The 16,693-nt window shown below is 32.4% G+C and overlaps 2 protein-coding genes across 3 annotated transcripts in view; both read right to left on the reverse strand.

Moving 5' to 3' along the window:
• The window catches only part of LOC111058432 (aryl hydrocarbon receptor nuclear translocator homolog), a 183,708-nt gene extending 179,363 nt beyond the window's left edge, over nucleotides 1-4,345 (reverse strand). Inside the window, exon 1 of one of the 2 annotated variants that reach the window (XM_039430951.1) lies at nucleotides 4,122-4,345. The gene's annotated coding sequence lies outside the window, so the exon portion shown is untranslated. The remainder of the gene's footprint in view (nucleotides 1-4,121) is intronic. The other variant, XM_039430952.1, reaches the window with a different exon arrangement.
• A 4,256-nt stretch (nucleotides 4,346-8,601) lies between these two features.
• LOC111048742 (epidermal growth factor receptor) overlaps nucleotides 8,602-16,693 on the reverse strand; it is a 29,919-nt gene continuing 21,827 nt past the window's right edge. Inside the window, exons 12-15 of the mRNA XM_039431471.1 lie at nucleotides 16,151-16,665; nucleotides 15,295-15,604; nucleotides 14,253-14,417; nucleotides 8,602-13,207 (exon numbers count right to left, since the gene is read on the reverse strand). Of these exons, the coding sequence (XP_039287405.1) occupies nucleotides 12,912-13,207; nucleotides 14,253-14,417; nucleotides 15,295-15,604; nucleotides 16,151-16,665 (1,286 nt within the window). The 3' untranslated portion in view covers nucleotides 8,602-12,911. The remainder of the gene's footprint in view (nucleotides 13,208-14,252; nucleotides 14,418-15,294; nucleotides 15,605-16,150; nucleotides 16,666-16,693) is intronic.

Consider the following 16,693-nt stretch of genomic DNA (forward strand, 5'->3'; position numbering starts at 1 on the left):
ATAACCCAGCAGGCATCACAATTACAAAGAGAAAGAGCCCAATTGGTAGCAATCTTGGAAGCCAACGCATTCATGAATGCCAGATCTAACAAATCAATTTTCCTCAATCCTCGGTAAATCTTCATGCTTTTCCCTATTCACCCATCTCGGTCAGACTCTCAAGTCCTCGTGGTGTTAGCAGAAGTGTTGCGCGTTCAGCCAGCTTCATTAAAACTTTTTATCCTTCCGATTCAATCTTAATCCACCTGCAACTCTATTCACGTCGGGAAGTTGAATTGCATTACAGCAAGGCATGTTTCACTGTTTCAATCCACAGACCTAGTAATTTCAATTCTCCCGCTTTGCATTGATCGCTTGCACTGTCAAACTGCAATCCTGCGACCGTCTTGGATGCATCTATCGTATTCAGTTAGCAGACCGCTTCTGCATCAACTTTTAATGATGACACCCTCTCCTCCCTTCCCCCTTATCAGCTCGCATTTCCATCATTACAATGAGACGTCAGCATGGAAATGCTGTCAGTTTGCAGAGTAAAACGAAGAACAAATAATATTATTCGTAACAAAGTGAATTCATCTACACAAGCAACCATCTCGACTTCAGTATTATAGCACTATGAAATATTATTCAGATTGCAAAGCTTATGAATATTTTCAAGCAATGTGGTACCATTACCCGAATTTTCAAGTACATTCAAGCATCTACTGTACAATTCACATCAGTAGAAATCATTGTATAGTATAGCATCGACTTCTTTTGTTAGAATTTCAAGTTTTATATGATTAATTCACAAAATCTTGAAAATTCTTGTTTTGTTGTCTTGTTGATAAGACATGAAAGGTGGAATAATTATATTGAATGCCAAAATACTTTATTCTCTAATGTATTAGTGGATAAAGAATAGTTATAGAGGATAGTAAATATTTTTCCATGTATCTAAGGGTTAAAAAATACCAATAAAATGTAAGGATGTAACAAAGATAGGAAAATGGATAATTATAACATATTTAAGAATAATTCAAAAGCATATTGCATTTTCAACATACCAATGAAGGGTGAATTTTTTATACTGTATTATATTGTAGGACTGGTATTCTTTGTATTAAGCCTATTGCAGTGACCATAATTAATCATACAGATTTAGTACTGCAGTAGTACAATCAGTATTATATACCGTGTATAAGTTTACTCGTTTAATTTTATATTACGTGCTCATTCATGTACCGAACTTCTTCAAATTTTACACTGTAGGAAATTTTAAATTTTACAAAATGGGATCTGAAAATATTCAAGGAAAATTTCAGCTCCCTAACCTTCGTAAAATGGCAGTACAAAAAATGGCAGTAGCTGCATTGAACATTTTTCCAATTCGCATCCTATGAAAACTGCTTTCAAGAGTTATCTGATTTATTCTAATTCTTATTCTAAGAGTATCTGATTTGTTTACAACGTTGCAGTAGTCTTGACTCATTTGATGATACCAGAAATGGATCAAGCAATCTTCCAACAAGATGGTGCTCAACCTCATTTCGCAAATCATGTCACGCAATTACTAAATGACAAACTTCATGGCCGTTGGATTGGTCGTGGAAGTGATTTTTTGGATTCGCCACCCCGATCACCAGATTTAACTGTTTTCGTCTTCTTTTTATGGGGTTACTTAGAGGAAAAAGTTTATACCCATAGCTTCAATAATAATGAGGAACTAAAACGATCAATAGAACAGGAACTTTTCCGGATACCGCGGAGTTTCTTTGTAAGAGCTTACGAATAATTTCTCAAGCGCTGTTATCAGCGTGTTGCTGTGGATGGATTTCAATTTGAATAATCTTGGATTTTAAGGTTTTTCATTGGGCTATGTTCTAGCTTTTTATTTGAAATTCATATTGCCCTAATAGCTAATGTGCGACCATAAAAATACCAACCAAAAACTCCTTTTTAATGTTCTTCAAGTATCGTTTTTCAATATGCCGTCATTTTGTTTCTACGAAGGTTAGGGAATTGAATTTTCCCAGAATATTTTTAGAACCTACTTTGAAAACTGTGTAGAATTTAAAAAAAATTGATGCATGAATAGGCACGTAATATAAAATCAAAGGTATATAAACCTCTTCGTGGGACACAGTGTATAATCATCATGAATGAAGCTGAACGAAATGTTACATTACTTGTATCTAACAGTATGAAAAATCTTCTTGGGATTATAACTTATCAAGAATTAAGTACCTAATGTTACTTGAAGAATTTTTTATAGATAGTAAGAGTTGGAAATGGGCAATTTGGAAAATAAAAAAGAGTAGGAAATATGGACATTTTCTTTATTAAAATTTTCCTTCAAAATTCAAAACTTTTGGTATTCATAGTATGAGATAACACCAGATATTAAAGCAAAAATAATCTTCAATATCAATATTTGAAGAAAAATCAATTATACTGTCATTACTCACAAACTCACTAACATATCACAAAAAAATGGCAAGAAGCTAATACAGTATATTATCATATTTGTAAAGGAATAGTTATGCAGCCATGCCTGAACTCTATATTTATAATAATTATATAGAATGCATACAATCTATATATCTAAAATTTGAACTATCACTTCTAGTGAAGAAATAAATGAGTCAAAGCTGCTAATAAAATGCTCTAAATTATTATTCTCTTCTTTCAAAATGCTCAAGTACTAGTAGAAAGAGAGAAAAAGATTATATTACTACTCAAGGTTGAATCCAGTACTTACAGAGATATTTAAGTAACTCTAAAAATCACATTCTACTAAGCAAGTACATAAAATTGTTTTACAAATAATGTGCAATAAAAACACATTCTCCAAATATATTTGACTAAATTTCTTCCAGACTTACTTCAGGGTCAGATCTAGCCCTGAAGCCTACAATGAATATTATTGGGCTATGTGCCTTTTACTATACTATACTTACTATAGTTAGATCAACAATTTCTATTGTAAATTTGAATCAATCACAAAATAATAATTAATTATCTAGGCCTAACTAAAGAGTAGGCTACAGCGAATTCTTGGTTTACACTTTCTGTAAAGGTTTTGGTCAAGAGGTGGGTTGGCTATTATCAAATAAGAAAAGGTATTTTATTCAAATGCATAAAATAGAAAGAAATGTCAAGAAACAAAGAAGGAATCACGAGCTGGTATAGCCTAGGATAGGATTAATCGAATTATTTTTTGTTCCAGAAAATAGAAGCAATAACTTTCTGTTATTATAGTCTCCTAAATATTATAGCCTATTAGGCTAACTTAGAAATAATATTAATTTTATTATTTCATATTACAAAATATTTTTTGTACCCAAACTATGATTCAAGTAATAACCACGGCTCTAGATAACTTTATAATAATGATTCATCATAACTTATGTTGTTATCCTACTGATAAGCAACCAAGACAAACTTCTATAATGCAACAAACTTGATAATTTTATGAATAATAAAAACCTCAGAGTAAATAGTAAAATAGTAATTGCTGAGTCACAACTTAGAGCATTAAGATAATAAAAGTAAACTTTATTTATTGTCATAAATATCAAGGTTCACTGTGAACCTAACCTAACAAAGTCACCACTGCACCACTATTGTAATCAACGAAATTATTTATAAAAACTGATACTTAAGACTAATAAAAGATATTTATTTTTAAAATCAAGGAAAATTATAAAAAATTAAAAAAGAGAAGTTGGAATTATACAGGAATACTAAATCTTTACCTTTTATCAGTCATTGTTTACAAAGCAGTATTAGTCTACAGTAATGAGGGAATCTTTGAATGGCTAACAATCATTAACAATTTTGATTGAAGTTTTTTGAGAAATAAATAACCACATAGAAGGATAATTATAAATGTTTATTAACTAGATAAAGTCACATGTATGTTACCAAAGGATCAACTAGAGCTTTATGAAATAAAGTAATTGTGATAGTAAGTAACGTTATAATCCTCTATTATCAATAAATTTAATTAACGAATCAATGAAGATAACACAAAAATTATTAACATGTATTTATTTGGTAATAATATATAAATGTTTGAATTCAACAAGGAAAGCATGTGAAAATAATGAATGAAAGTAAAATTATCTTGTTAGTCTAACCTGTGTTCAGTCTTTCGTATCCTCTATTTCCTCAGTCTTGTTCCACAGTCTTCCCGTATGGCTCATTAGGCCAGGTTTTAGTGCAGCTGCACAGCCGAAAATCACTAACACATTCTTTTTTTAGTGAATTTTCCAGAGGAAAAATGTCCACACTACGATAAAATATTATTCAATAATACACAAGACCAAAACATTGGCCGCCATGTTTTGCTGAGCATACGGAACAAAACAGACAGGCTATCAGAAGAAAAACCACTTTGGTGCAGGTAGTGCACTCTAGCAGCGTTTCTTAGAACTAGAACAACAAGAGAGACAGATTCATGAAGCGGAAAATTTGAAAGAGTATCAAGCACTAAGAAGTCTATAATCTTATAATAAATAGAAATATTTAGTCAACGTATTTAAAAATTACTTAATTTTAAACCACAATTATTTTCAAAAAATACACAATTCTAATATTTTCATATGAATACTGTATACTGTATTATATTATGCAAGAAAAAAGGTGATACAATCATTTACATTACAATGTTGAAACTGCAATATACAAGAAAATCCAATTCGTATTTTACAAAACGTTCAATTCAACCTTTATTCAAATTTACTAAGAATTGAAGGGTACTATGAGATCTAATAGAAGGTTTATTATTTTAAGGACTAAATCACTAAAATTGCAGAATTGACTATCGACTTATTTATTCTTATTAATACCGTAATTTACATTTGTCATTGACATAATTCATACCGGTATTAATTCAAGTATACTATTATTTACCGGTATGCTATTTAATTGGATAATTTCCAAGTATCTACATCTAAAATACCATCAAACCTAATTTTCTTTTGATCTCACCTGCAAAAACTATTACAATAACCAAATTGATTACCATGCACATTGTTCAGCTCTCACTTGGGGATGTTCTCAACAAATTTAGAAACCTTACAGTACCTATGTAAATTTATGAGTGGCAAGAATAAGAAACCAAGCCCATTAGAAGCTATCGCAAAAATATAAATTATACTATAATCCCAAAATGTACAGAAGAATTCAAATTTGGAATTAATTACATACCGGTATCAAACAAGCTTACAAGTGATAGTCCAGCTAATCGATTTAACTTGCATTCTGATTGCAGTAAAAAGCTTTCTGCAGAATTCGGCAAACACAATCCTCAGTCGATAAAAGAGTAGTTTAGGCTTGACGAATAGTTGAAAAATATACTTTAGAGTATACGGCAACGGCAATTACTATACAGTATAAAATAGTAGAATAGAGACTCATTACTATACCTTAGATAAAGAATAGCATAATAATAGCATGGTATAGGTCGTTCATGTTCTAAATTTCAAGCCGATCTTTTGTTAACACACTCTTGCTTGTCCTCTTCTAGGAAATTAATCTATAGGTGCAAGTTATGTCTATTAACTGTTTTGGCCGGATGAGTGTGCAAAAACGGCACAGTTTGAGAGACTACCAGCATCACATAGGTAGCTTCACGAAAAGTAACTACTAGGACTATCGGCTTGAGTTAACAGTGAAGAGTGGAATTTGGAACATAACTTAGGCCTATAGATTATTTTCCTAGAAGAGGACAAGCAAGAGTTCTTTTGTGTGCTTTTATTTATTATAATGTTTTATAGGTACCGGTATTACATTTTCAGACTTTGTAGAGAAGACAAAGAGAGGAAAATTTATACATAATAAACATTACATAGTAGAGTACCAATTATCCATATATTGGTTATCTGGACGTCCAGAGTGATAAAAAATTAAAATCACCTAAAAACCTAGCCTATTCTGTATTTCAAGCGGCTAATTGGGTCCACCGCAATTAAATAAATCAAATGCTTATTGGAATTAAGCTGCAGTACAATATTTTAATTTTTAATATAAGATTTGAGTTCCTGTTCCTCATTGAATGAGTTCAAATTCATCATGAGTTTACACAACCTAGCTACATTCGGACTGTTCTATAAATTAGAATTGGAACCGTTTTGAACTTGAGTCTGTGGTAGGCCTACTTTTCTAGAAGTTTTGTGATTCTGAATTATTGAATTGAATATATAGGCTGTAGATTCAAATGCCAAGTGTAGCATTTTTGTTTGAAACCTTGAATATAATGTCTAAGTTAATTGAAACCTAGGCTTGTGCATAGTCAATAGCAAAGATAAATAGCCTAAATCATTATCGAGGTTCTACAATCAATATCTTGTCGACTCTCGATATATTAGTTGAACTATCGACATAAAACCTATCTACCTGTTGCATCCTCTGATTTCGTTGTCGGAATACTTCAAATTAGAAAACCCATTTATAAAAGACAATGATATCGGTGAGAACATTTTATTTTTGTCTTTTTATTATATTTCAATTGATATATCCATAATATTATCCATAGTTGAACTGGTTCGGATTATGTTACTAGTATAAGAAGGTCACTTCTAGGCTAAACTTGGGGTTACTTTTTCTTAGTATAAGAATTATGATATTATGCAGAATATGACGCAAATACAATGCTAAATATGATAAATCTTTATTATGTATTCCATCTAAAAAAACAAAATATCTACCTTAATTGAAATGAATAAGTTCTGAATATATTTTATTTGTTGCAGTTTCTGCAGCTGCAGCCAAAAAGCCTCGACTCTACAAAAATTAACTAAATCCATAAATCTTTCAAAGTGGGATGAAGTCACCCCAACCCGTGGGTAACATTGTCTCTCATTTTCAAAAATTATATCTTCATCAAAGTAAAAAAATAATTTTTTAAAGAAATATAATCTAACCATTTCAGAATACAATGAAAAATACTGCAAGTGATTTGTTTCAACTTAAGTATTCAATTTGCTAATTGCAAGCTATTTAAAATTTCAACAGCCCAAATGGTATAAAGTCATCCCGGTTTAACGTATGTATAAAGTTTCTTTAGCTCCTCTTCTGTGTCTGAACATTCAATATAACAAAATAATGCCCACAAATAAGAACGGTACCTACTGAATGTTCTAGGTTTCATAATTATGAAAATATATTTTTCCTTCCATGGAAGACAATGAGAATTTTTCATTTAGAATCTACATTTATTGACCGAGCGAAGTGAGGTCTAAGATTCAAGTCGACGGTTTTGCATTTCTCTTTATGTTTAAATGTTGTGCATTTACAGCGAAACGCAGCAATTGATTTTTATGAAATTCGACAGGTATGTTCCTTTTTTAATTTCGCGTCGACGTATACATACGCTAAGATTTTTTTTTTTAATTTTGCATTTTAAGGATAATACAAAAGGAAAAGGAGTTTCCTTCGAACACCAATAATACCGTAAAAATCAGACTACCGTATAAGAATTATTCATCATAAATCAGCTGTCTAGTGGACTATAATACTACCCGTTCAAAAACATCGAACATCTTGAAAAAGTATCTTTCCATCAACGTTAGTAGACAGTTGTCTCCTAACTTTGTCTTTCCATAAACTGAGGCCACGATTCTAGTTTGGAGTTTGGAGTTATTGATAGAGAACATTTTTTTTACATTTTTCTTTTTTTATCTGATGATTAAAATATTGCAACAAATATTATTGAAAAGAAGTTGATTTCTAAAATCATGAAAAGTGAGAAATAAATTTTGTAGAAAATCAGCATTATAGTAGTTTATTTTGTTAATTTCAACACACCGATTTTTCGCCAACACAGAATGTTCTCTGATGGGTTGATTGGATTGGCGTATCGACGGCAGCCTGACCTGATAACAGCGCTCACACTCACATTCCGGGACGACACGTCACGGTACGATAGGACAGAAAGCTCTATGTTTATTTAGGATTTTTTCTAGACATTTTAAATTGATAAATTATTCATTAATTTTTGAGAAAACATAACAACAGGTCAATGTAACTTACTGAGCACGAGGTCTACTGTTCACAGAACTACTAGTGATATTTGAGCAAGTTTCTTAGACTGCAAAAGAGTCTAAGTGCCGGTTAAATTTTAATCGTGATTAATTCCACGAGAACCAATCAGAGAAGCCGTCTTATCAAAAAGGCCTTCTCAGATTGGTTCTCGTGAAATATATCACGATCAAAATTTAACCGGCTTTTGTGCAACCTAAAAATTGGAAGTATACAGGATATCAGTAGCATGAGTAATGCTCATCAGTCAATGAATTGTAGATTCTTCTTGTTAATCTCGCGAAGATGACTGGGTAACTCTATTTAATATGATTATTTATTACTCAAGATTTCTTCAATATATCATTATATTCATATATATTCAGATATTGGTTATTGCACAGAATTCGATATGTTTATAATAATTCCATGATGGATATTATTAATCTAATATCTCTCAAATAGGTGTAGCATTATTACTCTGATAAACACACCAAAGTTAAAATACTAATCATACGTGGGCGGACAGTCTTACAAAAAGGGAAACAAGGTTTATAAGAGACCATTTTTGTATGGCCCATGAATAAAACAAGTGAAATGAATACAAGTCTTTTTAATATACTATACCTAGTATTTACAAGTTGTTATTTATAATGTATTTACAAAGGAAATTTACATTACAAGCATAACTTACTTGATTAACACATAAAAAGTGGATACGAATTCAATTGTATGCTATAATACAATAATAATTCACATAATTTTAGAGCTTGTCTGTTCTATAACAATGAACAACACAAATCAAGAACAAGATGATACAAATAAAATTAGCAGCATCAAATGTATGAGAAAAACTCGATAGCTTCACAGTAGAAAACAATTTTAAAATATGTTCCGAATTAGAAATATATAAGTAGCAACTGTTAATATTCTTGATTGACAATGTGATTTTGACATTTTACGATGGAAATAATGAGTTAAATAGGTTATTCTGAAAATAATTAACGTGTAATCAATAGTTTAATTAATGAATGTGAAAATTGAGAACTTTTTTGGTAAACATCAACAGTTCGCTAATAATACGGTAAATATTACTTGGATTTGAATGTTATGAAGAGCACTTTTTTAGTGGCTATCCAAAAACGAACTAAGAATTATTTATCAACTACAATGTACTCATGACCACAAATTACATTTTTCAAGGCACAAGTGAGAATGTCTCTCTACTACTTAATTTATACCGTATTGCATCTCATGTTTCATCCTAGAATCTAGTGTGAAGCTCTTAAATTCTGATTAAAACAGTATAACATATTCTTATAGAATTATGATAATTAACAATATAATAGTAACAATAGATGTCAATACTTAATACAATACAAACATATATCACAGTCTTAAAAACTTTCGATGAAGAAAATAGAATATCATAGTCTGACAATTTAAATTTTGTAGCTTTTATAAACCAAAACTAGATAGAAGATGTAATAGAAGACAGAAGATAGCTCAATTTTTGAGATTTCACGAGAATTATTGACGTCCATGTTCTTCGCACATTCCATTCAACATTCATACATATTCAAACAAATTCATACAGTCATTCATTGACATAACACTCGTACATAACTAGAAATTATTGCACGTACGGTACCTAACCATCAGATAACAAGACAATAACAAAGTATATTTAAATTTGATGAGGCATACAATAAAATACAATCACAGTATTGCAGAGGTTTTAGTAAGAAATGAGTTTATAAGATTTTTGAAATTTGTTTGGTAAAATATAGACCCTATTCAAAACTAAGCAAACATTTCTTACAATTCAATTTTCAACATTCATGCGAATGTAGTTCCGATTGTAACCGACAATCACTCTTCACTCAAAATGTTAAGACATTCTATTTTCTTCATCGCAGATAGAAATACTTATCGTTTCATCATGACATAAGTACAAATTTTAATGTTCACGTACTCCATCAACAACGATGATGGTAGACAAATTACTTTATGATTAAAATACAACAATACAAATCCATTTCCAATGATATTGACTAGCCACAACAATAAATTTCAAATCACCTACACATATAGGTTGAATGTGTAGTGTAAATCAGAACTGTTCGGGGAAAATTTGACCAATAAGAAGATTAGAGACATGAAAACAATAATACGGTATTGCATGCAAATTTTTTCATAACTCCAAATTTCCTATTGATCAAAAAAATTGAAATTTATTGCGCCGCCGCATACATACAGTAAAATACTAACAGACTCGATTTATTTAAAATCCACCTATTGAAAATGGCACAAAATATCTAACAAAATAGGTAATATACATGCAGTTAAAAATACAATCACTTATTATCTACGACATTTGCATTAATAAAATCAACACGGAGTTGTCATTTTAAACATATTTACAAGGAAGAACTTTAGAATATTAATTATACAATACAATTAAATAATTCAATTTAAAGCAATACATGGACTTCCAAGATTAAAATGATTGTGCGTTGGATTCAGTAGTGAATAGGATTTGCACTTATTGATTTAAGTTTTAAAATTAATTTCTAATTAGCCGTGAACGAGGATTTGAGAAGTTGAATACTTCAAAATTAATGCCGGATAAGTTTCAAAAACATTTTTCAGTAATGTTATCAACTATTAATAGTTAGTTCAATTGGTTAGTTGAGGGATGGACTTTTGGAGGCATGGGATGACATGGTTCCATGTTATTTTTTGAGGCACGATTTGTATTGTATCACATTACTTCACAATAGGCTAATTTGTTATAAACGTTACAATATTTATTACACCTGTTGAAATATATGGAGGATTTTCGAAGAAAATAGATGAAATATTAAAAATATGGAATGATATGGAGTGGCAGAAATTGCCAAGGAATGCTGCGAAAGTCATTACATTTTTCAGAATTGTCAGTTTGAAACTAGGAGTTTTTCGTAGGTAGTTATCCTTTAGAAAAAAGAGATAAAACACAAAAAATGTATTCAGGAGCAAAAAAGTTCAGCTTGAATAAATAAAACTGGTCGAAATATTAAGTGGAGATGAATATTAGGATATGATCACAACAATCAAAATTATTCGAATACCTGACAAAAACGCCAGAGGGAGTTAATAATATAACTGGTCCCAGCACATATATTAAAGTTATCAATGACACATGAACTATAGAGACATGGAACAAGGAAGATTAATATTCAAGTAAGATTCCTAAATGCATGAAATGATAATAATAATCGACCTTATGATGACTCTGAATGATATTTGATTGGTGAAATTCAAATGACGTTACATGAAAAATAACCTATAGCAATAAAACCCGGCAGCTCTTCAGAATATACTTACACGTTCCAAATATATAATTTACAGTTTGACAAATCTCTGGAAAAGCATTGGAATGATTAGGCTTATATTTGTACTGTTCACCCTCTCACGAGTCCTTCACTATAATTTAGCATCGAAAATGATACTAGATAAGAGATAAGATCGTTTACTGTGAGGAAGTCAAAATTTATAGACCACAAACTTGATTAATATACAATCCGAGTGCAAAACCACACTTGCAGTAATTATATCAATGGTCTTTTTTGAATCCAAAACGGAAACGGAGATAATTAAAAACTGTACAAATAGTTTCATATTTTACATAAAATACAATAAAAAAGATTCTTGTTCACATACACATATTATCTAATATACATATAAAAATATATACTCCTGAAATTCTACAATATAATTAAATGTCAAAATTAGTTCAATTGATAATGTTAGTATACCGCTAACTTCACTACAGTAGTTCTAGTCTTAATGAATTGTTTCAAGATATACACAGCTAATGGATTTGTAAGGCATGATCGAAATATAATCGTTTTTCTAAAAAAATACAAATTATTGCAAACCCCACTAACTAGGGATGTAGTTGGGAAGTATAGAGCAATATGGTATTATTCAACTATCAACTATCAGGAAAAGTGAAAAAGTGCTGTTTCAACAATAAATACGAATAGAAACATTATTGTGGTTTTACTCATCAACAACTTGAATTGCAGAATTGGCAATGAATTTTAATTATGAAAATTTTTATAAAAAGATTATGCCACAGACAATTTTATAAAAATGTAAAACGTTCATAACTAGGTTATCCCTAGCAATAGAGATAATTGGGTTTTCCATGTTACTATTTTGATTGGGAAATCCGAAATCATCAAGTTTGAAAAGTTAAAAAGATTGGTCCATTTATTTCACACTTGATATGAAAGTTCATATAACGGTTTATTGATAGAATAAGACCACATGAATAACGTTTTCTGATTGTCATAAGCAGTCTACCACATCAGGGTTTTCTCTATATGAATTTTATCAGACTATAATGAATTTTTATTGCATTGATAAGCACTCATCATTTAATGTTTCTGGTTCATTGATAGTAAAAATCTGGGGCTTACTACTAGAAAACGTAGAATTACAAAACTACAAAACCAATTTCAAGAGATTAAATAACTCTACACGCTTGATTTTCTGGTGGGTAGGAGTCTCATTATTAAAAAGTCGATTATTAAAAATACTATAGTTGCTTGATGGCAAACCTCAAATACATACAATGATTAAGTCTGCCAAAAGAGTTTTTTCAATAGATAAGTTGTCCAATAAAGCTGTATAAAATATTTATATTTGATTGTAACCCTTATTAGTATTAGTAGTTTCAATTTTTCGTATTGAAACCTTTATGGTGTTTCTTAGGTACATCCGTAGAAAAAGTCTACTATTAAAAAATAGCAATATTCGATTGGTTGCGCGTTGGTTGCGACGAATGATTGGCAAGATATGACGGGAGGCAAGTGTTTGTGTTCACCGCAAGGGAGCAGAGCAGAGCAGAGCAGAGATCAAACGGTGGTTTCGTTGCGCCTCAAGGGTTGCAGTTCCCTCTTCAGCCGGTCATAGTCGTTGTAGTATTCGTGATCCGACTCCTCTTCGGACGACTTGTGCGGCTGAGGCGTCGGATTGGCCGCTTCCGGTAATCCGGACACCGGCAGGCCGGATGTGTCCATGGGGAGTCCGTTGACGTGAGGCAGTCCAACACTCGCCGCCACCATGTGGTATTCGGGGTTGTCCACACTGGGCAGGAATTCCTGGCCGCCGTTCGCCATTCGACTCGCTGCTACGTTCGCCGCTAGCTCACCTGTTTCAATTAAAGGATAGTATTGAATAAAAACTTCTAAGAAAATACTACTACAACTTAGACGAGCACTGGAGGAATAGAAAATGGTCCCCTACATTTTTGGATGAGACATTTTAGGGAACAGTCTCTATTGTGAACGTTTCCAAGGAATAAATAAGTTATTGATAAGTTTTTTTAATTGATAAGCATCCAAGCTTTACTGCAAAATTGTTCGTTTAGACACGTGATAAATACCCGAAACTATTCTTGTCTGAAATAAAATAATACCTACAATTAAGGGTACTAGTATACTAGTATTTCTTTATGAATATACTCTATGTTGAAATTTTTCATTGTATTCTATGTGAAACTATGAATAACTCAATTGACAAACATGCAGGTTGTTATAAGTTGTATTCATTAAAATAGGTTATGTTTATTAGTTGTAATGATGAATTCAATGTAATAATATGTATATTTGTTTTTGAGAACATACGCTAATAGAAGACAAGTGTATTTAGTAAGATAAATTTACAAGTTGAATATATCGTAAGATACCGTATTCAAAAGTTGATAATAATTTTAATGGGATAATCTAGCACCTTACTCAATCAAGAAGTAAGAAAAATAACAGTGGAGAATTGTTAGTGTACCTACTTCTTAGTCATTCCAGCTTCTTTAATTAAACTGACTTTTATTGATTTACTTTATTAATTGACTTTCAACTGATTTTTAGTGAGCTACTCAAATTATTTATTTTACAGAACATTTACAGAACATTTACAGAATTTCTTTACATAATATGTTATTTGGGAAGCGAAATTGATCGACTGATGAGCTACTTGAAAAACATTTTCATTTACAGAATTTCTTAGAAGAAATCTAAGTTCAATTTGAATATTCAGATAATTTGCTATTTGGGAGATTGGTAGAGAAATTGGTCGTCTGTTTTTCTCTCCCATTGATTTGGAATTAAACTGCAAGTGCGTGTACAAATAGAAGATAAATGTAGGAAAGAATGAATGAATGAAGGAAGGAAATAATGAATGGATGAATGAAGTATTACCTTGCATGTTCGATTCACCGATGAGATCCATATAGGTGGTTGGCGGCTGACTCTGCTGCGGGGAAGGCATGAGGTAGTCGTCCTCATCCAGAGGGAGGTCCAGCTTCAAGTCGCCCAGAACCTGTGCTTCCCGCTTGCTTGTGCTACCAGCGAACTCCATACAGTCTGCAAAACAACAACATTATTCGAATTTCAATCAACTTTCTAGATTACAGTTTTGGGTCGATAATGATGAGTAAGGTTGAGCATTTTTATAATTTTATTGTTTATTCAAGCGAATAGACAATATACTGACTCGCATCCACACAAAGGTCTTCTTCACCAGTCACAAGATTCATTTATGATATGGAAGGATGCCATATAAATCCATGACTTTAAAAAACTTGAATAAATATGTTGTACTTTTTTAATATACAATAATCAAGTGATAAAAGTTATATATCACTCACTTCTAAGATGTTTCAAAGTTGAAAAATTACATAGATTGTTCCCATGCTAGAAAAATATAAATAGTTTTGTTATAGACGTTATTATGACTATACATTTTATTTTGTGCATTTCTGGAATAAATAATGTAAATAATGTGGTACAGTAAAAATAGAATGGCGATAAATTTGATTCAATAACTACTGTAATCTAGGCTATGTATTCTTGCGTGTAATCAGAAACAATAGAATAAACTATTCCATTTCTCTATGGTGTAATGTAGAAATCTCTCATATTTTTTATCAATATTCAATTTTCTCAATTATGTAACTTTTTAAATGTCTGAATTATCACATCTCAAGTAATATTTATTTTTCAGTTTGCCCAGTGTCTGAAGTTCTTGTATATGGACAAGACCTTAATGTTGAGGTTATTTGCTTACATCATTCAGATACTCCTGTGAATTTGAATTTTTGTAGCCCACATTTAAACAAACTCAACTTGGTAGAATATACGATGATATTAAAGACAGTGTACTATATTTTAATTTTAATTATCGTTTGACAGACACATCAGATTCAAGTAATAGAACAACATTCGAGCGTGTGATATTTACCTCTCGTTAGCGGATCAACACAGTACCGCAACGGATTCGAGTGACCGTCTGCGGCGGCGGCTGCGGCTGCGGCAACCATGGCGGGTCGCATCATCTCTCGGTCCCAGTTGGCCTGGTTCTGAGGTCCGGGAGACTCGAGCAACACCACTGACGGGTACAGGCTGTTCTTGGCGTGGTGCGGGTGTGTGTGCGTGTGTGGGTGAGGATGTGTGTCACCCCCCACTCCCATGCCCCCCATTCCCACACCCCCCTCCACTGGCGCCGATGCCATCCCGTCAGAGGCGTCCATTGTTATCATCTCCTTGTCCTCCTGGAAATAGTACATTTGAGATAAAAACATAAATCCATGTAAATTACCTGTACAACACTGAAAATAAAATGTGATAATACATATATGATAACATGGAAATTATCAAGTGCCGTTTGCACAGTGAAAGCTTATAAACTAGATAGGTGAATAAATGTCTTTTATTTCCACTTTATAACATTACAAAAATGTAATTTCTAGTCAAACTATAGATACAAGATAGCATATAAGAAGATATCCCATGCTATAGAGCGTGTATAAAAAACGAAATTGATTTAATAGTTTAAATAAATAAAAAAAAATACATACATAAAATGGGATTTCGTTTAAACTAGCACTGTGCAAACGGAACTGGAAATGAAAAATCTATAAAATATATTTTCTACAGTATAATTTTATGTTCGAAAATCATGATTCGGTTATTGAGTAATTTACAGATTATATGAAATGTTTGAGAAAATATATATTTACATTATTGTAGAAAATAAACTAACAAAAGCTTAATGTAGTAAAGGAACTATAAAAACGTATTGTAGAAGCTGAACCAACCTGTGACGAATAGGACGGCAACCTCATGAACTTATCACCGGGTATGACGAGGTAGCGGCCGGGGTCACGCGCCATCTTGGCGAACTGGTCGGCCAGCTCCTTGAAGGAGGGTCGACTCTCGGCGTCCAGCATCCAGCAGTTGATCATCAGCATATAGACGTCGATGGTGCAGATGTTCGGCTGCGGCAGGCGTTCGCCTGTCTCCAGCAGTTCGGGCACGTCACGTGCAGGCACCGACTCGTACGGACGTCCGCCGTACGTGAGTAGCTCCCAGACGGTGACGCCGAACGCCCACACGTCGCTCTTGTGCGTGAATATGCGGTGCTGGATGCATTCCAGTGCCAACCACTTGATGGGCATTTTGCCGCCTGCTGCCTTGTATTGGTCCTCGTTGATGTCTAACAGTTTGGCCAGACCGAAGTCCGTCACTTTCACGCAGTTCGGCGTCTGCACCAGAACGTTCCTCGCCGCCAGGTCCCTGTGCACTAGGCGCTTCTCTTCTAGGTACGCCATTCCTACAAAAATAACAAAGGTGTTGGTTAA

The sequence above is a fragment of the Nilaparvata lugens genome, chromosome 6 (genome assembly GCF_014356525.2).
Source record: "Nilaparvata lugens isolate BPH chromosome 6, ASM1435652v1, whole genome shotgun sequence".
Lineage (NCBI taxonomy): Eukaryota > Metazoa > Arthropoda > Insecta > Hemiptera > Delphacidae > Nilaparvata > Nilaparvata lugens.